We start from the raw sequence: 25,261 nt of genomic DNA, 5'->3' as shown, positions 1-25,261 counted from the left end.
TGTTATTATTATTATTGAGTGGTGCAACCACTCCTACAACCAGCAATGTCCGTGTACACCTATGTATGTGGCTACCTATGTGCCCATGCACCTATGTGGCCATGAGCACGAGTATATGACTAGGGTACCAGTAGGGGGCGCCAGAAACAGAGAGAGAGATAGTGCTGCAATGTTGCCTGCTAATGAGAGACATATTCAACACATTACACAACAAGGAGAGCAAAAATAAAATAAACTTCTGATTAGCATGCTAAGCACATAACACCTCATACACACTTTTTTACAGAGGTGTCAGTGTCTATCTGGTGTCTGTCTGTCTGTCTGTCTGTCTGTCTGTACGTATGTTTACAGACGTATCAGTGTCTATCTGGTGTCTGTCTGTCTGTCTGTATGTTTTGTTTACATGATTAAAAAACCTGATAGCGTTAGATTTGTCTGTCTGTCTGTCCGTCTGTCTGTCTGTCTTTCCGACTGTCTGTCCGTCTGTCTGTCTGTCTGTCTGTCTGTCTGTCTGTCTGTCTGTCTGTCTGTCCGGAGATAATCTTGCAAACCGCTATACAGATAATTATATGTAGGTGCATCTTATTGTTGTTATACATGTTTGTCTTCATGTTATGAGTAACGTGAACACTTTTGCTGCCTTAGAAATGGTTCTGCCCAAAAAAGGTAAAGTTCAAGTGGAAGTGGACGGGTCGTTTGTGATTCCGACTTTGAAAAAGACACCGAGGATCGTTAAAGAACTGGAAGAGGAAGAGGAAGCCATCAAACTGAAAAAGATTCCATCGGTTCCGTTTAAAGAGGTCGAAGAAGAAGGCAGACCTCAGAAAGTCACCACGACCACGGTGTACGATGATGAAGAGTCGGCGCGGGCACATATGTATGACTATGACTATGAGCAGTTGACGGAGGAGGAGGAGAGGTCACCCAGAGAGAAAACACCTCTAGAGAGAAAGACACAGGTCAAAACCACTAAAGACGTGGAACCAAAAGACTCACCCAAAGACGCATGGAGCCCGCGGAAGGTCACCCCTAAAGACGCCAAACCAGACGATAAGATTTCCCTGAAGAAAACTCCCAGGACTCCAATGGAGGAGGAACCGTCCCCACCAGCGGAAGCCTTGAAAAAAGTGAAGAAACTGCCTTCAGATGAAGCGGAACAAGAAGCAGTTAAACTAAAGCCATTTGACAGACCTGTAAAACCAACAGAGGAGTTGGAGAAAGACAAGAAAGACAGACCAGACAGAGACGCTGTGCCCTTCCCCAAGGGACAGAGAACTCCCAGGGAAGAGGAGCCCAAGGAACCTCATAAGAAACCCGGTGAAGTTCCTGGAGAGAAAATGGAACCAGCAGCCAAGGTGCTGAAACCAGGAGATAAAAAGAGAACTCCAGAGAAAGAACCAGAAGACAAGGATCCAACCAAAGTAAAAAGGATCCCAACACAGGAGCATGAGATGGACGGCCTCAAACTGAAGCCCTTCACCAGACCATCCAAAGAGGCAGAGCAGCCAGAGAAGAAGAAAACACCAGAGGAGAGAGACGGGACGCCCATAGATGATAGACGACTCAGTCGAAGTCCCAGAGACGAGGTTCCAAGGGAACGAGAACCTGAAGGCCGTCTGAAGAAGACTGAAACACCTGAAGCTCCTGAAAAGAAGCCTGAGAAGGTGAAAGAGGCGGAGCCTACTCCGGTGCAGAAGTTGGCTTCTCCTAAAGTAGCTCCCGTTAAGAAATTTGAGAAGAGTCCAGAGGAGACCAAGCCACTTCAGTTGAGGAAGGTCACTCCAAAGGAGAAGAACGACACTCCGAAGGAGAAGAAGGGGAAAGAGGAAGTAGAGCCGAAACCCTTTGTGCAACTGAAAAAGACTCCTTCTCCCAAGACTGACAAGCCTAAGCCTAAAGAACTGGAGTCCGTTCCAATGGAGAGGAAACTTACTCCTATAGCAGTTTCTCCCAGAGACTCCGCCAAACCGGTTTCTCCTAAGCATTCCATCGAGGCGGTGACCCTGAAAAAGACCCCTAGGAAGGTGTCCCCAGAGGAGGAGAGGCCACAGAAAAAGCCTGTGGTGAAGGAGGTGTCTCCGGGAGCCGTGAGAATGCGGAAGATCCCCACGCAGCCGGAGGAGGAGGTGGAAGCGTTGGAGGTGGAGGAGCAGGAGGAGGAAGAGGAGGCCTGGGGATGGGAGATGGTTCCCAACGACGACTGGGAAGGTGAACTAGAGGATGCCGCTCGGGAGGCTCCAGGAGGGGTGGCCAGGAGAGGTGAGACAAGAGGGCCCCCCCTGCCTTCACCCCCTCAATAACCTCAACCCATCTCCATCCTTAATGCCTCCCTAAATACATGTCGACCGCCAGCATTTTGTTCACGTGCGACTTTTTATGTGTTTCATATTTCGTCAGCCTGTCCTTGTCAAACTCATCATCATTATTATCATCATCATCATCATCATGTGTCTTATTATCTTTTGTCTCCATCCAAGTCATTTTGTCATTCCGACATCAAAGTGTTTGTCATTTGTTGTGTGCTTACATCTCATTCCTGTGGATGTGTCGTGTTGTGTTCTGTGTGTGTTGTCTGTATCTCTGTCCTCCATTCATACTCATCATTATCGTCATTACCCTCACACATCATTACGTGACATGTTTCATCTCCTTTGGAGTGGACGTTCCATGTTCCCCTGGCCATCGGTTTTCCGCGGGCTAATTATAGTGTCAATTTGGGGGTCCTTGACATGAAAATGTTTGGGAACCCAGTGTTCTACCTGTTATACTCATTGAATGTGTTTCTGCACAGACGGAACGCCACCTGAAGGAGGAGCTGGACCTGCGTTTGGTCGAGGATTAAAAAGTAGGAGGTTTTTCTGTTATCTTCATGTCTGACAGTTTTTTTACTCTAATGGTTTTTATCCTGATTCCAGAAAACATCTCCAAAATCATGACCCTTTAAAATAGTTAAACATGGATTAAAAAAATAAATGGTAGGCTCTGCAAACTTGTAGATCGGCTATTTGTGCCATTTAAAAATATATATAATTTGATAGTATAAAATTATGACTTGCATGGCCTGTTTGGGCTATAGTACATTATTTACTTTTGAATACTGGTCATTCATTAGTTAACTGTCATATCTGCCCTATTGCCTTTATGAAGCCTCATAGGTTGTCATATCTGCCCTGTGCATTGCCTTTATGAATAGGTACATATACATGTACTTTTGAATACACAATTAAATCGTTTTTGCACGACAAATTAATTAGACATGGCAATTAATTTAAATATAATATGGTGAGATCTAACCCTCATTCCTGAAGAAGATCCTAAGGGATCGAAACGTTGAATCAAATAAACCAGTGGAGCTGAGTTTTTCATACCAGTGTTGCAGACTCTATTTTTTCTCTTGTACTGCCTTTTGTCTAGCACCTGGGCTAGAGTGGAGGTGCATGCTCTATTTCCTTTGTGAGATCTAACCCTAACCTTGTCCTGGTGTCTCAGGCAAGCCGACGCCCTCCCCCGGCGAGGGCAGAGGGCGGGGCGTGAAGCCCGGCGGAAGAGGCCCCACGCCGCCAGAGGAAGGAGGCTTCGGAGGCTTCAAGCTGAAGGCCGTACCTCTGAAGTTCATCAAGAAGATCCAGGACATCGTGCTGTCCGAGTCCGAGTCGCTGGGCTCCGCCGCCATGTTCGAGTGCGAGGTCTCCCCGTCCACGGCCGTCACCAAGTGGCAGAAGGACGGCAGCAACCTCCGCGAGGATCCCAAGCACAAGTTGACCTCGGACGGCAAGGACCGCAAGCTGGCGGTCGTAGACGTCCAGCTGGCCGACCAAGGGGAGTACACGTGTATCGCCACCAACGCCGGCAAGGAGATCCAATGCACGGCCAAGCTGATCGTCCAAGGTATGTAAACACTTTAGTTTATTTGTCTTGTTTAGGTTGGTTTGATAATCTGTAAGTCTTAATTTATGTTAAGCACGCAACCCTCTATTCTCATAGGGCATTTCTTTATGATTTAGCGAACATTCTATGAAAATAGCAGATCTGCAAGTTCTTGTCACGTGTCGTGGGGGAGGGGCGTGGGATGTTCAGCAGCATTGACTTGGACTTGGACTTTTAAATGATAGTGGATTTTACATTTGAGTTTTACACCATTTAGATTTTTAGATAGGCTATTGCATTTTAGATTTGAAGTTTTATATTTGTTTTATTAATGGCACCTCTGTCTTTTAAAACCTGTGATCATGCTGAAAGTTGAATAAACAAACATAATATTGTCTGCCCTGAGATTTCTTTAGTTTTGTGATTGGACATTTTCAATAAAAATATTTAAAATCGAACGAACGATAGTTAGAAATAGCGTTAGTTAGAAATGACGTTTGGTTGCTGTGTGTAATTGAACATGTTCCTGCCCCCCCCCCCCCCCCCCCCATGCAGAGCTGCCCGTGGTGTGGACCAAGGAGCTGCCAGAGGAGACGTCCACCATCAAGGGCCAGTCCATGTACCTGAGCTGTGAGCTCAACAAGGAGAGAGACGTCATCTGGAAGAGGGACGGACACTTCCTGGTCAAGAGGGACGGCAAGTGCGCCATCAACGTGATCGGCTTGGGTCACGCCGTCACCATCACCAACTCCACGGAGAAGGACTCCGGCAAATACACGTGCGAGGTGGTCGATCAGGAGACCGTGATGACCTCCTCCCAGGTCAAGATCATCGGTAAGCCGCGTCATCAGTGCCCATACCATACCGAAGGCGGGGTTGGCAAAAGGGCCTTCTTCTGTGTTGAATTTACCCTCACAAAAACATGCAGTAATCCTGGTCTCTAAAACTACCTCCCCCTGGCCAGCCGGGGAGCCTGATGGAGGGGAAAGGAACTGGTCGGAATAACGTATTCCTTCCACTACGCTACGTCTGGCCGGGGAAACTCCCCTCTGTCAGGTGATAAGAAGCAGCTTGGACTCCTCATGCATAGAAGGAAGCGTGAGGTCTGTCCGCTGCCCCCCCCCCCCAGGTTGGCAGAGGAAGTGTAGCGCCCAGGATTACAATACAAATGATTAGATAATTGACACTGGGTGAAAAAATGGGTTGCAAAATCGTGGGATAAAAAAGATCATCGGTAACGCCAGGGCTCCACTGGGCGCGTCGCGTCTCCGTCGCGTCCTGCTCGTGTCATGACAACGTCAACGTCACGCTAGAGGTGCTCCACCGCGGGCATTTGAAAACTGCGCGTCAGCAACATTCTTTTATGTTGCTGTCAACGCGTGCGTGCGTCAAAAAACGAACCGGGGCAATTTTTTTGTCACCGAACGCAGCACAACGCAACGCAACGCGGGCAGTGGAGCCACCCTCCATTGATTAAAAGGGAACATTCCCGACGCTGACGGAGACGCGACGCAGACGCGATGCAGACGCGACGCAGACGCGACGCAGACGCGCCCAGTGGAGCCCTGGCGTAAGGAGTTAGGGCAGCGTGGCAGAGCCCAGCCAGGCTGTAGGCCAGCCAGGCCACACTGTTGGTCAGGAGTCAGGACGGACACATATTGATTTATTTGCAGTCACTCATAGGCTAGCCCATTTGATTCAAGTCTCATTTGTTATATATATTTTTTGTCATATTTTAGCAATCTGAAAAGTGTCAGTGTTAGTCTATTTTTAGTCAACTAAATATCAACATAATATTAGTCAGCTAAATCTACTGTTGATTTTGTCGACAAAAATGTATTTTGGCGCGCCGTAATGGCTGATTTCACACTCGGGTTGCATGTTTGAAAACAGACGATCTACAAGTTCACAACGGGCCGCGTTGTGGCGCGTTGTGGGCTGCTAGATCTGCTATTTTCAGAGGGAAGTTTAGTCACCATAGCTTAGTTTTCATTTAGTTTTAGTCACCATAGCTTAGTTTTCATTTAGTTTTAGTCACCATAGCTTAGTTTTCATTTAGTTTTAGTCAGTGACAAAAGGAGGTGAAAAGGGAATACAGGACTTTTAGTCATAGTTTATGTCGACAAAAGTAACACTGGGTGGCCACCAGGGGGTGGAATTGGAAAGGCCAGGAAACCTAAACACACACACATGTACACACACTCTGGAACAACATATTTTCAGATGGGGGGGTCAGCGGCCCAATACATATCATTTATGGGGGAAACAGAACAGAAACATAGCTTTTTCTGAAAACTGTCAGGATGTAGAAGACATTTTTAGAATCTGATCTCAGGTCAAAATGGGTTAACTACCTATTATGTAAAAAGATATTTGTACATTTAAAAATCACACCTGTGTGATCCGAGTGGTGCAACTCCCCTCTCTCCCCCCCCCCCCCTCTCCTCTCTCTCTCTCTCTCTCTCTGCTCCGTCAGATTAGCTTTATTATGGATATCAATGAACCTAGACAGTTAGCAGTTGGATTTGCGTCCAGCAGGTGGCAGCCATGTCACATACTTCTGTCGTTCCAATTTCACGCATGCGCACACCACTCGTGCTCTTGACTGATACACACATGATACACACGGACATTCCTGGTTGTAGGAGTGGTTGCACCACTCAAAAACTGTGTACATTGGTGACTATAATCTAGCATTCTAGCTGATCGTGAGGCCTACAAAAACAGGGGGGGGGGGGATTCTTTTTTTTTCTTATCAACTACTCAACTAGTACCAACAAGGTCAACTAGTGGATTTACTAGTCGACTAGTTGAATAGTCGACTAGTTGAATAGTCGACTGGTTGCTTAAAGCCCTAGTGAGTAACACACATTATGCCACCCTGCGTCCTGCAGTGATCATCACTGACTGGCTCTCCAAGCCCCTGAACAACTGCCACGTGAAGCCCAAAGCCACGGCCGTGTTCAAGTGCGAGCTGGTCAAGGACACGGAGGGCCCCATCAGGTGGCTGAAGGGAGAGGACGAGCTGAAGCCGTCCGACAAGGTGGAGATCAAGAAGGAGGGCACGGTGCTCACTCTGACCATCAAGAACTGTCAGCCCGAAGATGTGGCGGAGTACACCGTGGAGATAGAGAAACGGCCCTACTCCGCCAAGCTGACCCTGGGAGGTACTGTCTGTCTGTCTGTCTGTCTGTCTGTCTGTCTGTCTGTCTGTCTGTCTGTCTGTCTGTCTGTCTGTCTGTCTGTGTCTGTGTCTGTGTCTGTCTGTCTGGGCTATTCTAACAAAGCATTATGTTTCCAGAGCGTGAGGCAGAGGTGCTGAAGCCTCTGGCCAGCATGGAGGTGACAGAGAAGGACGACGTTACGTTTGAGACAGAGATTTCGGAGGAGGATATTCCAGGAGAATGGAAGCTCAAAGGAGAGGTTCTGACGCGATCTCCGGTGAGACCTGCACGTTCCTTCAACCTTCACAATGCCCAGATCTTTAAACACGTGACAATTACTGATACCTTATTCAGCTGAGGATTGTACAAAAAGCATGGCAATACATCACATACATAAAAAGTAGTTATCATGAGTGATACGCAAGCTACGAACATAACAGTGGAATATCAATATACTTTATAGTGCTATTTCTACATAAAAATGCTATAAGTCTACATAAAATGCTATCTAAGTCTACATAAAAATCGGGGCTAGGGCGACGCACGCACACATGCACGCATGCACGCACACACAGACACACACAGACACACACACACACACACACACACACACACACACACACACACACACTTTCAAAATAACACAGACGTGTGAGATGATCCAGTTGGTGTAATAATGCTCTGTGGTGTGATGCTCCTCGACAGGTGTGTGAGATCCATATGGAAGGCACCAAGCGCAGGTTGACCCTGAAGACAGTGCTGATGGTCCAGGCTGGAGAGGTGACGTACACGGCCCTGAACGCCGTGTCCACCGCCATGCTGTCCGTCAAAGGTAAACCCAGTGAAAGAGTCCTTCGCTATGAGGGCCGACAGCCTCACCGCGGCCCTCGCTATACGGGCTGACCGCCCCGCTCTCGCTCTGCCTCACCACGGCCCTCGCTATACGGGCTGACCGCCCCGCTCTCGCTCTGCCTCACCGCGGCCCTCGCGGAGTTAGCTAAAATAAAGACATAAGGTCCGCTGTACCTTTTTTTTTCTCCAATAAAGTTGTTTTGCATGAGTGCGGACCTTATTGCTTTATTTGAAATAGGTGGTTGTCTCAATCCGTTTGTATCCCATATATATATATTTAAAATGAAGCTTGGCTTGTTGATCGGAGACTGAGTCGGACTCGCCACATCACCGGAAGACAGAAGAACAGCTTCTCTCCCAGACGCTCCACGTGGGCTACGACTGTCTGTCTACAATACATGTTTATGATTCATATTGTTACTGTCTGTCTGTCTGTCTAGTGTCGACATGTTTATGATTCATACTGTCTGTCCATCGTGTGTCATATTGTCTGTCTATTGTGTGTCATATAATTCATATTGTTACTGTCTGTCTGTCTGTCTAGTGTCGACATGTTTATGATTCATATTGTCTGTCTGTCTGTCTGTCTGTCTATTGAATGTTTATATGTTTGACGTGTTGTGTCCCTGTAGAGTTGAAGGACATTTCTTCAGTGCACAGGGAGGGTGTTGTGTGTACGTGTACTTTAAGTCTGCTGGGTTCATTAGGTTGAGCGAGTCACTCTGCCAAGCAGCCCGCCGGGCTGTGTTGTCAAAGTGTGTGTTATTTTTTGTTTTGTCGTTGTTGTATTGTTGTTGTTGTGTTGTTTGTGCTGTGCTGGCGTTGCGTCCCAGCCCAGCCCTGCCGTGTTGAACAGTACATCCCCTAACCCCCTCCCCCTCACGCCTCCCAGAAATCGAGCTGGCCTTCGTTGTGCCTCTGGAGGACGTGAGCGTCCCCGAAAAGAAACAGGCCAAGTTCGAGTGCCGCGTCAACAGGGACAGGGTGTCAAAGGTCATGTGGTACAGGGGGGACGACATCATCACCCCCGATCAGAAGTTTAACATCATCGATGATGGACAGAAACACATGCTGGTCATAAAGGGCTGTGAGTTTGACGACGAGGACCAGTACCGTGTCCAGATTCTGGGCCAGACCTCCACGGCCAGACTCACAGTGGAGGGTAAGTGTTGGAGGAGCACTTCTAAGCAGTGGTGGAAGGAACAAGTACAAAGTAAAACGTTTTTTTTCTAAACTTTGACAAATTATATAACGCTAAATATGATAAAAAGAATTATCCATCCATCTTCAACCGCTTATCCGTAGTCGGGTCGCAGGGGCAACAGCTACACCAGAGAGCTCCAGACTTCCAGACTTCATCCTGGGGTAATCCTGAGGCGTTCCAAACTAAGGCCGGTTTGGTCCCAAATGGTCTTCCCGGGCGTCTCCTTCCCGTGGATATGATACATAATTATATAAAAGATATAATAGAAATAGTCAAGTAAAATAAAGTTAAGCCAAAATGCTAAGTACATTTACTTCAGGTGCTTTCTTTCCACCACTGATTCAGGACTTTCAGTGCCATTGTTTAACTGAGCTGGTCGCATCCCTCTCTCTAAGACTAACTTCTTATATGGACGTGCCCTGCATGCTAACATCCTGTAGGCACAAGGGTCAAGTTCATATCGCCCATCAAGGACCAGACCGTGAAGGAGGGCAAAACGGCTCGCTTCGAGCTGGAGCTGTCGCACGACAACGTGCCGGTCACATGGTACCGCAACGACGCTAAGGTCCATCCCAGCAGGACGGTGCTGACACGCGTCGACGGCAAAAAACACACTCTGGAAATGAGAGAGGTGACTCTGGACGACACCTGCCAGGTCAAGGCCGAGGTCAACGGCATTCCGTCCATGGCCAACCTGACGGTCATAGGTATAACCATCTCTCTCTCTCCATCCCCTCCAGCCACACTACCTACCGCCTCACGTATACCCCATCGGTCATCCACTGACCACAGCCCATCGTTTGTTTGTTGGTTGGTTTGTTGGTTGGTTTGTGTTCGTCCTCCTGGTTTCCGTGTTTGTCATAGTGTCGATTCATGTTTGCTGTCATGTGTATGTCGTGTCTCTTTTTTCATCTACCCGTTCACGTTTGCGTGTTGTACAGTACATCTGTATCTGTACACGTGATACAGTAACAACAAGCTCACAGTTCCCTGACCGTTCCTCTGAGATCCAACGGATGATTTCATCCCCCATCCATCCCGCCCCTCCATCCATCCTTCCCCTAATCATCCTAACGATTGTGTCACCGGTTGTCGCGTAGAGTATCCGTTGCACTACATGTTCATTTGGGACTGAATGACGTGGTGTTCCTTCCCTCCCTCCAGAGGGCGACGCGTACTTCACGGTTAAGCTGCAGGATTACACCGCGGTGGAGAAAGACGAGGTGGTTCTGGACTGCGAGCTGAGCAGGGAGGTGGACGTGGTGTGGTACCACGACGAGGCCCCGGTCCAAGCCTCCAGGGTTCTGTCGGTCAAGGCCGAAGGCAAGCGCAGGATCCTGACCATCAGGAAGGTGGAGGACGAGGACAGGGGGCAGTACGTGTGTGACTGCGGAACGGACAAGACGAGCGCCACGCTGAACATCGAAGGTAACGCCACGACGGTCCATTATTTGAGATCCATCCGTTTCATCAACATAATCTCGCCCGCGGGCTGCCGCCGGGCGCTCCCCAGTTAAAAAAACATCCTCCTCCTCCTCCCTCACCAGCCTCCATCCTCTTCACCTCCACCTCCATCCTCTTCACCTCCACCTCCTCGCCTCCCGGTCAACCCTTTCATTATCCATTTAGTGGTTTTCTGTTGACATCTTCCATTCCATCACCATCTTTCCCCCTACCATGGTCACCTGTATGTGTCTATGTATGTGTGGGCGTTTTCTTCTTGTGTGTCTTAATGTGTGTCGTTAAGTTAACCTGAACGACACACTTATTTACACACACGTTAACCTTTGACCTCTCCTGGACGTGTCAGCTCGTGACATCAGGGTGCTTCGCCCGCTGTACGGCGTTGAGGTGTTCGACGGCGAGACGGCTCGCTTCGAGGTGGAGATCTCTGAGGACGATATCCATGGCCAGTGGAGACTGAACGGAGAAGTCCTCAGTCCCTCAGCCGTACGTTTATGTTCTACTGCATTATCTAATAATAATAATCTGCAGTTCACTTTCAATTTAGACAAACATCTTTTTACAACTTTTTAAAATTTAACTGATTAATTGACAAAAACATACTTAGTTACTTCCCAGCACTGTGCGTATCATCGTGCTCAACTGAGCGTCTGATTTGATGTGACGTGAAAGTGGACTGAACACAGTGGACTGTAATCAGTCAAGTTACTGAACAGTCCTGCTGTAAATCACGAATCATGGATTCAAGTTCTCAGTCTCCACTGATTTCACTCATTTGGATTCCATAGAAGCCAAATGTGAAAGCACGCTGCTGTGCACCGAAAACAGCAGATCTACAAGCTCACAACACCTGGAGCTGCAACGTGTTGTGAGCTTGTAGATTGGTTAAATGGATCAGTTAAATGTCATGATTTCTTCGGCTGGTCGCTGGCCCTATAAAACACCATCGTTACATTTCTTGAGATTTTATTTTTGCTTTATTCCGTGAATCACGCTGTTTCCCTGAAACCCGCCGGTCTGCAGGACGTTGACATTGTGGAGGACGGAGCGAAGCACACCCTGATCTTTTACAACTGTAAGGTCCCTCTGACGGGAGAGTTGACCTTCACCGCGGCCAACGCCAAGTGTTCCGCGAACCTCAAAGTGAAGGGTGAGATTCCACTTCATGTTAGTAATAATTAAGCTTGCGCCTTTACGAGCTGTGCTGTTTTCATGTACGGACTTTATCGGCGCTTCTTCTCTTGTGTGAGTTTTAGAAGCCTATAGTCTTTTTTTGAGCAGTGCAAGCCGCTCCAAACATTTGTCTCATTTGTCTATGTCGGCGCGGTTTCGTTTGTCCGTTTGTCCATATCTGCTGCGGCCACCGAGCGGTGCTGTGGAGCAGCCTTGAAATGAAACGGACAGGCATTTTAACATTGTTCACTGTAGCTTAATGAAATTAACTCATCAAAGGCACCGCTCACTTTGCACTGGGTGTGATTTTTATATATTTTTTATTTTGCTTTCTGATTTACAAAAACACAACAGTGCTGAATGCATCACTGTTGCATTTTGAAAAGTACGAATGCGCTCTTCTGTTAGCCTTGCAGGCGTCCTGGCGGTTCCTCAGCGTTCCGTGTGATGCCAAGTTTGCTAACTGTGTCTCTCTGACTTAACAGAACCTCCTGTTCAGTTTGTCACGCCGCTCAGCGACGTGTATGTGTACGAAAAGGATGAGGCACGTTTTGAGTGTGAGGTTTCCCGAGAAGCCAAAAGCTTCCGCTGGCTGAAGGGAACTCAGGAACTGGCGAGTGGCCACGATGAGAAGCATGAGCTTCTGGTGGAGGGCAAGAGACACTCTCTGCTCATCCGATCGGCCAGATATGAAGACGAAGGAAAATACATATTTGAGGCCGAAGACAACAGAACGGCCGGAAAACTGGTCATTCAAGGTGAGCAAAGAAGACCCGACCGCTGCTTCAATGCTCTTGGTGAAACATATGGAAAAAAAGGTACTTTCAAAACATTATTATTATTATCATCATTTATATTTGAATTTATCACGGTCAGGAATCCGCCTGGAGTTCCTCAGGCCCATTAAAGACGTCACGGTGAAGGAGCGTGAGACGGCCGAGTTCAGCGTGGAACTGTCCCACATGGTGCCGGTGGTCTGGTACAAGAACGAGGCGCGCCTGCACCCCACCAAGGTGGTCCACATGTTGGACCAGGGGAAGGTCCACACGCTGGCCTTCAAGGAGGTCACCATGGACGACACCTCCATGATCAGAGTGGAGGCCATGGGCAAGGCCTCGGAGGCCATGCTCACTGTCATCGGTCAGTCAGTCCCGCGTGACTTCTTTAAGCTCCCGTCCAGGGAATTCTTTTTGATTAACCACTTGAATCCTATATATATACGCTTGGTTGACCGGAGGGAGTGCCACAGGGCTCTCTGCTAGGCACTCCTCCTGCTTTGGCTCTATACACTAAATGGCATAGCTGTCGGGTGGAAACCTATAGCTTTTAAGGAAACGGGACAAAACATGGATCCAGTGTAGTTATTTTGTCACTCACATGGCTTCTGTTCATATCTTTTTATTGGTTGAAGATTTGTAAAACCCACGAAAGTAGCCGTTCTACAAGCTCATAACACGTTGCGATGCAACCCATTGGAGCTTGTTAGAGCTTGTTAGATTGGCTATTTGCTCTACTTTAATACCATTGGTCATTACTGTATGGGGGGTAATACAGATCTACAAGGTTTCTGTCTGACAGCAGCAATATCTTCGCCGAGATTAAAAACAACTGCTTGCTGAGATTGGCTACTTTTCTCGGATTGCTCTCCCCGCCAGAATAGGGGCGCCATCATGCAGGGTTCATGTGGTTAATCTGCGTAGCCACGACCTCGCCGACGCAATGGTGGCGTCACACACGGCGCTGAATGTTGTGTTGTTATTCCTCCAGAGGGCGATCTTTACTTCACCACCAAGCTCCAGAACTACTCGGCCGTGGAGGCGGACGAGGTGTTTCTGGTGTGCGAGCTGAGCAAGGCCTCGGGCCGCGTCAGGTGGTTCAAAGACGGTGAGGAGATCCTCCCGTCCAAGAACGTTCTGGTGCAGAGCGACGGGAAGAAACGCATTCTGACCGTCAGGAAGGCGGCGCAGAGCAGCGGCGGCACGTACAGCTGCGACTGTGGCTCCGACAAAACCACGGCCACGCTGGACATCGAAGGTAACGCCTCCCGGACCAATGAGAGGCACCCATCCATCTCTCCATCCCTCTCTGTGTCACTCCTATTCCTGTCCTCGCTGATGACGCGGGACGCCGATGTCTTTCTGTCACCGCTTGGTGTTCATTTCATGGCTCACTGTGATCGTTGGTAGCACTTTATAAGCCAACTCTCTAGTAGCGCGGTGTGAACTGCAACTTCTTTGCAAACGTGTTAAAGGCATTTGCAATCGTTATAGCCAGTTATAGCACTTTGTAAATCTGTGTCAACAATGGATATGTTAGAGCACATAACAGTTAAGAGGTGATTATATAAAGCATTTATTTTTTACAAATAACCACCTTTTTCACTGTGCACATAGACAGTGTGTGCATAATTAATTACCTTATATGCGTGTATAATCATACACGCATACAACTTCGTAGTCTTTGTCAAATACGCCATCAACTTTACAGTTGATAGAGCACTTGCAAACAAATGTTTACTTATCATTTGTGAAAAGTGTGCTGTAAATTTTTAATAAGCATTTGTAAGGTTTTTTTTTTATTCATTGATGCTAAATATCTTTATTCCGTGTGTATAATGGTTCTTATAATCCACACATTTGTTAGTAGTTATTTCAAAAAATATACCAGTGAAATATTATCAGCAATCTGTAATTGAAAAGTGACACGCGGTCTGACTTTAAGTTACTTGGGGTGAAATGAAATGGCTTTCTATAAAGTGTTACCACTTTCTGCTTTCACACATTCTGTCAGTCGCTCTGAATGAGAGTGACGTGCAGCTATACGCCTGATTGTTACACCGCTGTGTGTTTACATCTATAAATGTTCTAGCTATATGAATGTATGTTACAGCTATATATATGTATATGTTCTCACATCCAGTTCTTCTCATCCTTGTTCTGCTCATTCTTCTCAGGTGCACCGGTCGTTCCCGGTCACCGTTTGTGTGTTTTTTTTTCTTCTAAGTTCTAACGGCTCCCCCCTCTGCACAATGTGTCTCTATGCAGAGCGTGAGATTAGGTTTGTGCGCGCGCTGCACAGCGTTGAGGTAACGGAGACAGAGACGGCCATGTTTGAGACACAGATCGATGAGGTAGAGGTCCACGCCAACTGGAAACTGAACGGGGGCCTTCTCCTCCCCTCTGCTGTAAGAACAACGTCCAACACCACCCCAACAACTGCAAACAAAGACCCCCCTCTCCTTACCTACCCCACTAGTTTCTGCTCATGTTGTTTTAACATTTCGAGAGCTGTGGGCTGGAAACTTTTCAATATGTATAAAAACCCACATTATTAACCACGCACACATTTTATACAAATAGATAAATAGAAAATAGGTCCTGTGTGACCCTGTATGACCCCTGTATGACCCCGTGTGACCAGGACGTGGAGATCAAGGAAGAGGGAAGCCGACACATGTTGATTCTGTATAACTGTCGCCTGGACATGGCGGGAGCCGTCCACTTCCAGGCCGCTAACGCCAAGTCTAATGCCCAGCTCAGGGTGAAAGGTAACGGAAGAACCTCAATGTGAAGACTCCATCTCACCCTCCCTAGCGCTCACCTTCATGAGACTCCATCTCACCCTCCCTAGCGCTCACCTTCATGAGACTCCATCTCACCCTCCCTAGTGCTCACCTTCATGAGACTCCATCTCACCCTCCCTAGTGCTCACCTTCATGAGACTCCATCTCACCCTGCCTAGCACTAACCGCATGAGACTCCATCTCACCCTCCCTAGCACTAACCTCATGAGACTCCATCTCACCCTGCCTAGCGCTCACCTCCATCTCACCGTCCTAGCATTCACCTCATGAGACTCCATCTCACCCTCCCTAGCGCTCACCTCCTAGCGTTCACCTCATCAGATTCCTTCTCACCCTCCTAGCGCTAACCTCTTGAGACTCCATCTCATTCCCCTACCACTAGCTTCCTCAGATTCCATTTGCAGACCACAGTTGTTATTACTTGGGTGTGTTTTTCTACCAATAATACCACAATGTTAAGAGAGTGCAATTTACAATTTACAAATCTGTAAAGCGATTCTAGGTTGAGGTTCATTGTTTGCTCGGTATCCTGGTTTCAATGTACAGATTGTTATGTTGTGTATTGTTTAGAAATGATGTCTTTCTGGGTTCCCCTGTGATCCTAGTCCTGCTCTCCCTACATTCTATGTACACTTTGTGATCACCTTGCTTACCTCGCTTGTAAGTCGCTCTGCATAAGAGCGTCCGCTTAATGCCTAAATTATTGCAACTGTAACACTAGACATGTGTCTAAGTCTGTTTATCAATGTATGTGAGTTAGATTTAAACGGTCAAATGTCATCAATGTCTTTGTATATTTGCTATTTAGAATGTCAGTCTAATCGTTCTCTTTTGGGGTTTTTTTCTTTTTCATTCTGTTTCTGTTCATCAATTTCTGTTTAGTTTTACGTCGGTTTTGCCAGTTTAGTTCATTTTTGTGTGAAAATGCTTATTTTGTTAGTTAAAAAAGGCTGTTGTGTACGAATGCCCTCAGTACAATTGGACACAGTCTCTGGAGATGGGATTTATAGCACTATGGACACACAGTGGATTTATAGCATTATGGGGTGTTTGTAACTAGGGCCTGGTTCAAAAGGATTTCACTTTTCAACCTAAATACTTCACAAAAACTATGGACATTTTGTCTATGATTTTAAGCTGTTTCATTTTATTGTAGTAAACACACAATAATTAACTAAAAGGTTATTTTACAGTGTGTGTTCAACTCTAGTTTGGGTTTAGTCAACAAGATGATGTGAGTTTAACTTTAACAACATCTGGGTCGGAAAGTGATTGGTCATCACTCACCGAACACAGCTGAAGTGCCCTTGAGCAAGGCACTGAACGCCCAACTGCTCCAGTGGAGCTGCTTAGTGGCCAACAGTATAAGACTGAGGTTGTACAGGTCAGCTCCCAGGTTTGTCTGTGCGTCTCTATGTGCAGGGCATTGCTGAAAATGAGCACTTATATATGTGCTTATAGCTACTACCCATGGGTAAATAAAGGATAATAAAGAAAAAAAAACTGGCGATCACTGAGTCACACATCAGATATCAGATGATGTGATTCCACAGACAGTCCTCTGCGGATTCAGGCAGATTTTCAGCCTAATGAGTGACAAGACACACACCTCCCAACCCCCCCCCCCCCCCCCTTTATTCATTAAGATCCCCATAGCTGCCACCACCAGAGTAGCAGCTACTCTTCCTTGATGTTCCCCCCCCCTCCCCCCCCCCCCCCCCCCTCCTATCCGTGCCCTCCTGACTGAGTGTCAACTCACACACCTTCCTCCCTCTCAGTGGAGCTGTCACAGAATGACAGCTGGCTGCTGCTGCTGATGATGTCACACCAGAGGGTGGAGCTATACCAGATGTTCCAGCAGTGCTGGTGTTGCAACGTAACAAAGTTCATTCATGTACTCTCACTCTGGTGGTACTACTGTACTTTATGGAGGTGTTTAATGTACTCTGGTGGTACTTTTTGCAGGTATTTCTACTACATTTCCAATGTCCAATACTTGTCCTTCAATTCCACTACATCTCGGATTCAAATACTACACTTCGTTACTTTGTAGATTTTGATTATTATTATTATTATTGCAAAACATACATTACATTATAATGGACTTCAGCCCTACTGTATATATACACTCCATTCATTTGAAAATAGCTAATCTACAAGCTCTGCTATTTCCAATGCTATTGAAAATAGCTGATCTACAATTAAGCTCACTACAGATATGCTATTTTCAAATAATTTTAGTATACTGTCAATACTTTAGTACTTTTACTCAAAAGTACATATATATAATATATATATATATATATGTTAATGTATTTGTTTTTGTATTAAACCAAATCTATAAAGTAACAAAAGATTATTATTTTTTAAATAATTAGTAAAACAGTTCTGAGATGTAGTATTGAAGCATGGAAGTATTGAAACATTGAAATACGGTGAAGCAGCTCAAAGTGGCATTGAGTACCTCGTTAGAGTCAGCTATGCGAGGCAGCTCAGCTGTAAATGTTTTAGGGATCTCGTTAATCGGGGACTCGACATTCCTGACAGTTATCTGACTGTTAACCCCTCACTCCACCCCGCTGCGCCAACACACCTCACCTGATGCCCACAGGAAGTGATGTAAGAAGGTGTATGTGTGCAACTCCTGGACGCGTCATTCTAGCTTTTCCTGGGAAATTCCAAGCTGAGGTGAATTGATTGACAGGGACAGATTGGGGGGGGGTCTCCTCCTCTATCGGTTTGGCTCTCGGCCAATCGGGGGCCCAGGGTTATTTTAGAATCCACATGCCTTATCCAGAGCTGTCAGTGATTGGCAGGAGGGGAGGGCCTGACCCCCTCCCTCCCCTGGCAGGTCGTATGCTAATGAGCTAGGGTCCCCCAGTGTCCCAGTGTCCAGAGACTTGTCTCTCTCAGTTGTACTGAGGGCTTACAGCGGCCCGTCACATTCAACTAGTCTCTCTCAGTTGTACTTAGGGCTGTCACATTCAACTCAAACCATGCAGGATTATTGAGACAACTGGAAAAAAAAGGATTAACTTTTCTGTGGAGCTGTGGAGGATTCTTTTTGAGTTTTATTTATCGGGAAAGGGGGAACTCAAACTAAACCATGTCTTCTCCCCAACCTCCCGAAGCCCGTATCATCGGCCTCCAGAGGCCCCTGTGTGACGTGGTGGTGACGGCCGGAGAGACGGCCACCTTCGAGTGCGAGCTGTCCTTCGAGGACATCCCCGTGGAGTGGTTCGTGGGAGGCACCAAGGTGGTGGCCAGCGACAGGGTGAGTTTTCATTGATTGATCGATTGATTGATGTATCAACAGTTTACAGAATTACAGTACAAGTCAATACAAAACAAACTGTTATCTGTGAGTGGACGACACCATGAAGCGAGTGCCCCGCTAAATGGCTTAGTGACACCAACGGACGCTGCAGCAGCAGTCTGAGGCCCCACTGATCTACAAGCTCACTGCAGATCTGCTATTTTCATACATTTTAAAACTTGACAACAATGAGTTATTTTTACTTTTGGTACCTTAAGTATGATTCTGATACTTTTGTACTTTTACTCAAGTACATTTTTAATTTACTCCTACTTGTATAATAATATTCAGTTTTCTTACTGACCGAGTAAAAGTAGCAAAGTAAAAGCAAAGTAGCCTGTTTAATTTCAAGGACCCCCCAGTGTAATAAGACTGTACTCTACAGTGTAAAAGTGTAGATTTAACTGTTATATTAACTCTGAAAGTTTACAAATGGAACCAAATGGACCCGTAAGGGTCGGTCCATTTCAACTCTCTCAGAGCTATACAGACCCACCCACCGCCGTGACTCCTCGAGGACCCCTGAGGGGTCCCCGGACCCCACGCTGAGAACCGCTGGCTTAATGATATCAATAAACACTTCCTGACCTGTAATAATGTCGATCAATCAGGATGAGGCCTTTATTGTATAAGAGCTTTGCAAAATAGCTTTGTCTGCAGTTGGATCGATGCAAATTGAGATTATGCATGCAAGAGTACATTGTTTTAAACAATAATAATAATAATAATATTATTATTATAGTAATGTCTTAGTTTATTATTGTTGAATCCGTGTGCTTCGCTCCGTGCTCTTTCTTCTTATAAGGCACTGCGAGGATTGGGATTCCAGTCGAGCATTCGATCTGGGTTTTGAGATAACGCAGGGGGATCTTTTCTGCCCTGCAAGCGTTCTCCCGGTTTATTTTTAAACTGTTCCCCGAGACACCGTGAGCAGGCAGGCCACGCCAGGAGGGCAGGTGGCAACAGCAGCTCTTTGACGGCCTTTTAATATTTTAAAACGTGATAATGTGACGTGATAACATTGGAAGTAATTGTGGTATGGAAATGGTATGGAGAAGAGAGGCCACGCCATGCAGCGAGGCGCTCACATCCCCAAAATAATGAAGCATTATTTAGATAGATATTGGCCTGTAATGTGATACTGGAGCTGCAGGAAGGCCGGAGAGCTTTTCTGGGCCCGGAGCAGCAGTTGGGCAAGACATTTATTTTGTTGCATGTTACACGTGTCATCAACAAACAGCCTGTCCACCACAATTCATTTGATTGACTGGTTAGGTTAGTATAGCTGCCATTAATTCACCAGTGTTTCTGTGTGCTGGTCGTTAGGTTAGAGATTATGCACTATTTATTATGCAGCTTGTTCAGAAGCCGAATAGCAAAAAAATAAGAATATATGCAAGCTCACTTTTTCTTTTTTTTTAAATGGTTTGAAGTGGTTACCAACTTAAACCCCAGCTAGTGTCCCTATTCTGGCCATGCCATGTGTCTCTTGGGACAGACATGTCATTTGTCTCTCGGGACAGACATGTCATGTGTCTCTCGGGACTGACAGCACAGTTTTTTTCCTTTATTTTTTGACGACGGGTTCTCAGATTGTGTCATAAATTAATAGACATACATTCAGAGGAAATAAGTGAACATTCATGGGGAAATGAGCAGATTTACAAGCTCACAAAGCGCCACAACACGCTGTGAGCTTGTAGATTTCCGGCGAAGATAATTTGTCTGTAGAGCAGGGGGGGGAAGAAGCAAACCTATTTCAGACCCCTGGGGGACTCCGGTCAAGGAAGTACACAGGGTTTAACTGGCTAAGGGATGCACTGAGAGGCTGTACAGCTACTTGTACAGCCGTTGTGATAGACGTAATGAAGCGTAATACGGTACTGTATGAAGAAAGAAAACATGTGTCCTGGTTGTACTGTCCGGTACACAAACTGTATGGTTTGGTTTGTAACCGCTACCGTTGACATGATCACAATCACAAACACTGTGCCAAGTTTGCGTTTAAACTGAAACCATGGTCATTATTAACACATTATAGAAAGAGTACATTGTGTCCTATAAGTATATACTATAATATCCTATTGAAGTACATGCTTCTTCAATTAGAAGAGCAGTCTGCTAATCCTGTGGTTTTTATATAAGCTCCTAATTGGTGGAAGTGATAATCTTAATGCTTTAGAGAAAGTCTCTGTCTCTGTTGTTGTTGCTGCTGCTGTTCAAACAACACATACCACTCCCTGCTGGGAGACACACTGTACACTGCATGGTGTCAGGGAGAGACAGAGAACATCTGCAGAGAAGAACTGTACTTCTGTGAAGTTAAGGAACTGTACTTAAGGAACTGTACTTCTGCTGAAGTGCTTGTGTAGTTAAAACGGGTCACTGCTGTACTAATTAGTGAAATACGGCCTGAGAGAGAGAGAGAGAGAGAGAGAGAGAGAGGATCGGTACATGGTGGAGTCAGGTAGCACACAGCAGGATAGGACAGGGTGGACGGGTGGTTTAAATGCAGCCCTAGCTAGCTAACCAGCTGCCTGCGTTCATTTACAGCAGGCTGACCCCTGACATGCCTGCATGCCTGTCACTGTCAGGACCCCCCCTACCCCCCTCCCCGCCCGGCCAGCAGCTGATTTATTATGCATAATTTCATCACAGGTGGTCATCAGGATGGACGTGCAGAAGCACAGCCTGACGATCAGGGATGTGAAACTGGAAGAGGCCGGGGAGGTGAAAATGGTAGCGAAGGACTTCCAGACGGAAGCCCATCTCATAGTGGGAGGTAAGAAGTCCTCTTCTGATCCGTCGAATACTCTGAGAGGGTTCATAATGGAACCAAATGGACCGGTGGTGAGGGTCCATTTGGTTCCCATGAGTACACTACACTCTCAGAGTTACAGACCTGTAAAAGGGGCCATTTGGAACCCCTTCCTTCAACGACCCCACTTTGAGATCCACTGCTCATTAAACATTTACATCTCTAAAGTGTCACAAATCACACAGTATGCAGAACAGAGTGGAAGGACTATTGTCCTTTGGTGTTGACTGGTCCAGTCAGGAGAAATTACAATAGTAATCATTCAAGGATTCATGTGATCCCATAGGCCGGGGTCATCCAAATAACATACTATGATTATACTTCAGATATATACTCAGAGGTTGACATTTGGGGCCTTCGTGGCTCAGCAGCACAATTACATTTTCAATTCAAACTCAAAGGAGCTTTATTGGCATGAGAAAACATAGGCCTACGTTTACATTACCAAAGCAAAAAGTGTAACAATACAATACAAACAAAATTGATGTACACTTGCAAGTCAGAATTTCCCTAAGAAGAGTTTATCTCTAGTACTTCTGAACATATTTTCATCTACTTTATGTATGTCATACCTGGGTTTTTAGGATGTTCTTTCACAAACAGATAAACAGACAAAACAGATAAGAGCACAGTTCTCAACATATACAGAATGTGCACATGAGGGGTACGCTACTACACTTAGCTGAAAACCAAACAAAGTCAAGCAAACCTGGTTATTAAACAATTTACTGTCAAAAACAAAAGCTGCAAGTGTACTTTAGTATTGTGTTTTTATTATCAGCACGCATAATTCAAGCGTAATCATCAATCCATGCCCTCCTCATCCCAATTCTCTGCTGACATATTCATGCACACCTCTGAGAACAGGCTAGGGAGCAAATCAACAGCATTATGGAGCATCTCATGGAGGTAAAATATATATATATTTGCTCAATGGCAATATAAATATATTTATATTATATATATGGTCATGTCTGTAGGAAGGCATTTAGCTCCACATTGCGGTGGCAGCCGTATCGTATCGCTGGCATACAGTATCGTACTGGTAAGTATTTCGACGTCCGTGGATTCTTGGATCACGCTCTCTCAGGGCCAAGAGGCTACAACAAATGCCCCTCCCCCCCAACATTAATCACACAATATCGAGCGCGAATGCTCGACAAAGCGTTTGTTCGGTGTACGCCTGCAACAGCCTTTATTTATTTTACTTTAGTTAAGTTGACTTCAGTCTGAGCGATATAACTACAGTGTCTCTGTCTCACTTAAAATTCATTCATTAGGAAGTTGCTTTACGGTTAGGCTAGAAGCACACAGTAGGCTGCGATCACAGCCCACAATATCACACGGTTAGTGTTTATATGTATATATACTAATGACTGCCTGTTTAGGTCTGTCTCGTTCTTTACGTATGTAAAGAATATGTGCCATGCTTGTGTCTTTCTACATGTACGTGTATTTTAATTTAAATTGTTGCCTTTTCAGGTCTGTCTCGTTCTTTACACGCCCATGTAAAGAATATGTGTCATGCTTATGTCTTTCTAATGTATTTATGTCTATTTTATATTTTACGTTTTGTTTACATGTCTGCCAAATTGTCCCTTTCTTTATTTTTTAGTAGTTGTTTAGTTTTTTTGCTTATTTGCTGACCAAAGCTTATCAGATGAACAGATAAATGTCTATGTTAGTACATGTTAGTGTGTTTAGATCAACATCATCCATGATATAATATAATTATAAACTACACACAGCAGACAGTTTATATTCATAACGGGCGTTGTGACGCTATTCTAGATCCGCTGTTTTCGATCACATTTAGTTAATTGTGATCGGAGGAGGGAGGGGAGGGGAGGTCTCCCCCCGGGACCCCTCAGTCTCCCCCGGGACCCCCTGGACCCCACTGAGCTCCAGCTCCTCTGTTAACATGACTAACCCCCCTCCCCGTACCCTCCGTACCGCCCCTCGGCCTCATCCAGAACCTCCGGTGGAGTTCACGGTGCCTCTGGAAGACCAGACGGCAGAGGAGGAGGCCACGGCCACACTGGAGTGCCAGGTGTCCCGGGAGAACGCCGTGGTCTCGTGGCTGCGGGACGGACAGGAGGTCCGAGCCAAGAGCAAAAAGTACGAAATCGTGTCGTCTGGGTGCGTCAGGGCGCTGCGCGTCCTCGTCTGCACCATGGACGACGCCCGGACCTACACCTGCGACGCCAAGGACTTTAAGACCTCCTGCTACCTGGACGTCATACGTACGTACCACCATAATGTCTGCTTTACACTTAAAGGTTCAAAGGTTAACTTTGTGGAGAAACCTTTCACCTGTACCATAGTTACTAGTTATACAGGCACCACCTTGTCATGTTACGCTGTAGAACTCAGCCCACAGTGTTTATATTAAAGGACCACTTTCACTCCCATTTTCTTGCTCATTTTAAGAAATTTAACCTGCTCTGTGTGCGTCTCATTGGTGGGCTGTGGACCACTCAGGATCCTAATCCCCAGTGATGTCATCGATGGGGGATTCTCAACCCCCATCCAGTGACATCATCGATGGGGGATTCCCAACCCCCATCCATCCATACATAGAAAGTAACTACAGCCTTTCTCTTTGTGGAAGCTGAGCATTCTGAAAATAGAAAAATCAGGAAATCAAACCTTCCTATCGATGATGTCATTGGTATGCAGGTTTGGCCCCTCCTCCTCTGAGACACAGACTGAACAGACATTGGTGCCATCTTGTAATGAGCAATAGAGAGGGCCAATTACAGTGAAGATCATATGGTTGAAAATGCGTGAAGTGGTCCTTTAAAGACAGAAAACACGACAGTAATTATAGAGATCATAATGATGATAAATCAGTAATGATTTAATCACACCAGCCTGAAAATCATGATGATGATTTGGAAATTAACCTGCACTACATTCTAGTTTACACAGTTTGTAAATTAGGTGCAGTTGTTTTTTTTCTGGTGGGGTTTAGAGAGGAACAGAAGGTCCCTGGTTGGCATCCCGGCCATACTCTGTGTGTCCCTGAGCAAGGCATTTAACCCCTGACTGCCCATCTGTATTGATTGAATAACATGCTCTTTTCCTAGCAGTTAGGATGGGTAATTTCACAGACTTATGTGCAAATGTACTGGGACAAAATATCATCCTAAAGAATTGTTATTATTGTGGTTTTGATAGTGTGGTTGGCAAACCACACTACCTGTTATTGTCAGTTTATTATGTTGTTTAGATTTATTTATAGTTTTTGCCATTATTACAATAATATGATGTATGACATTATGACATTATCAGCATCTGTACTTATATGTATAGAACGTCTGGCAGTGTTGACTTTGATTTAATTTGAGTCATAGTCTTTTGAATAGTTTTAATTTAGTTTTAGTCACATTTTAGTCACCTGGAATGTGTGTGTTAGTCTAGTTTTAGTCGACTAAATATCATGAGATTTCAGTCGACTAAATCTACAGTTGATTTTGTCGACTAAAATGTATTTTGGCGGGCCTTTGATGCCGTCGTAATGACTGATTTTACACTTTCTGAAAATAGCCGATCTACAAGCTCACAGCACGTCACAGAGAGACGCATGCAACCAAGCCTAAAATGACTTGTGTCTTTTACTTATACTGGATCTCTTGTCCACTAGTCCCTTCCTAGTGGATCTCTTGTCCACTAGTCCCTTCCTAGTGGATCTCTTGTCCACTAGTCCCTTCCTAACATTTTAGTCTAGTTTTTATTTGTTGAAGAAATTGTCAATACAGTATATTTAGTCTTACTTTTGGTCATCATAGCTTAGTCTTCATTTAGTTTTCGTCAGTGA

The 25,261-nt window shown here is 45.8% G+C and overlaps 1 protein-coding gene across 15 annotated transcripts in view; it reads left to right on the top strand.

The window, feature by feature from the left end:
• ttn.2 (titin, tandem duplicate 2) overlaps positions 1-25,261 on the top strand; it is a 250,029-nt gene that overhangs the window by 112,313 nt on the left and 112,455 nt on the right. For all 15 annotated transcript variants that reach the window (XM_083777339.1, XM_083777342.1, XM_083777338.1 and 12 more), the window contains 8 exons: positions 2,792-2,845; positions 3,490-3,888; positions 4,423-4,701; positions 6,762-7,034; positions 7,169-7,308; positions 7,737-7,863; positions 18,439-18,581; positions 21,282-21,405. In XM_083777339.1, coding sequence (XP_083633465.1) covers positions 2,792-2,845; positions 3,490-3,888; positions 4,423-4,701; positions 6,762-7,034; positions 7,169-7,308; positions 7,737-7,863; positions 18,439-18,581; positions 21,282-21,405 — 1,539 coding nt within the window. The remainder of the gene's footprint in view (positions 1-2,791; positions 2,846-3,489; positions 3,889-4,422; positions 4,702-6,761; positions 7,035-7,168; positions 7,309-7,736; positions 7,864-18,438; positions 18,582-21,281; positions 21,406-25,261) is intronic.

This window comes from Protomyctophum parallelum (assembly GCF_964188405.1).
Source record: "Protomyctophum parallelum genome assembly, chromosome: 11".
NCBI lineage: Eukaryota > Metazoa > Chordata > Actinopteri > Myctophiformes > Myctophidae > Protomyctophum > Protomyctophum parallelum.
This window is presented reverse-complemented; position numbering and strand designations above follow the sequence as displayed.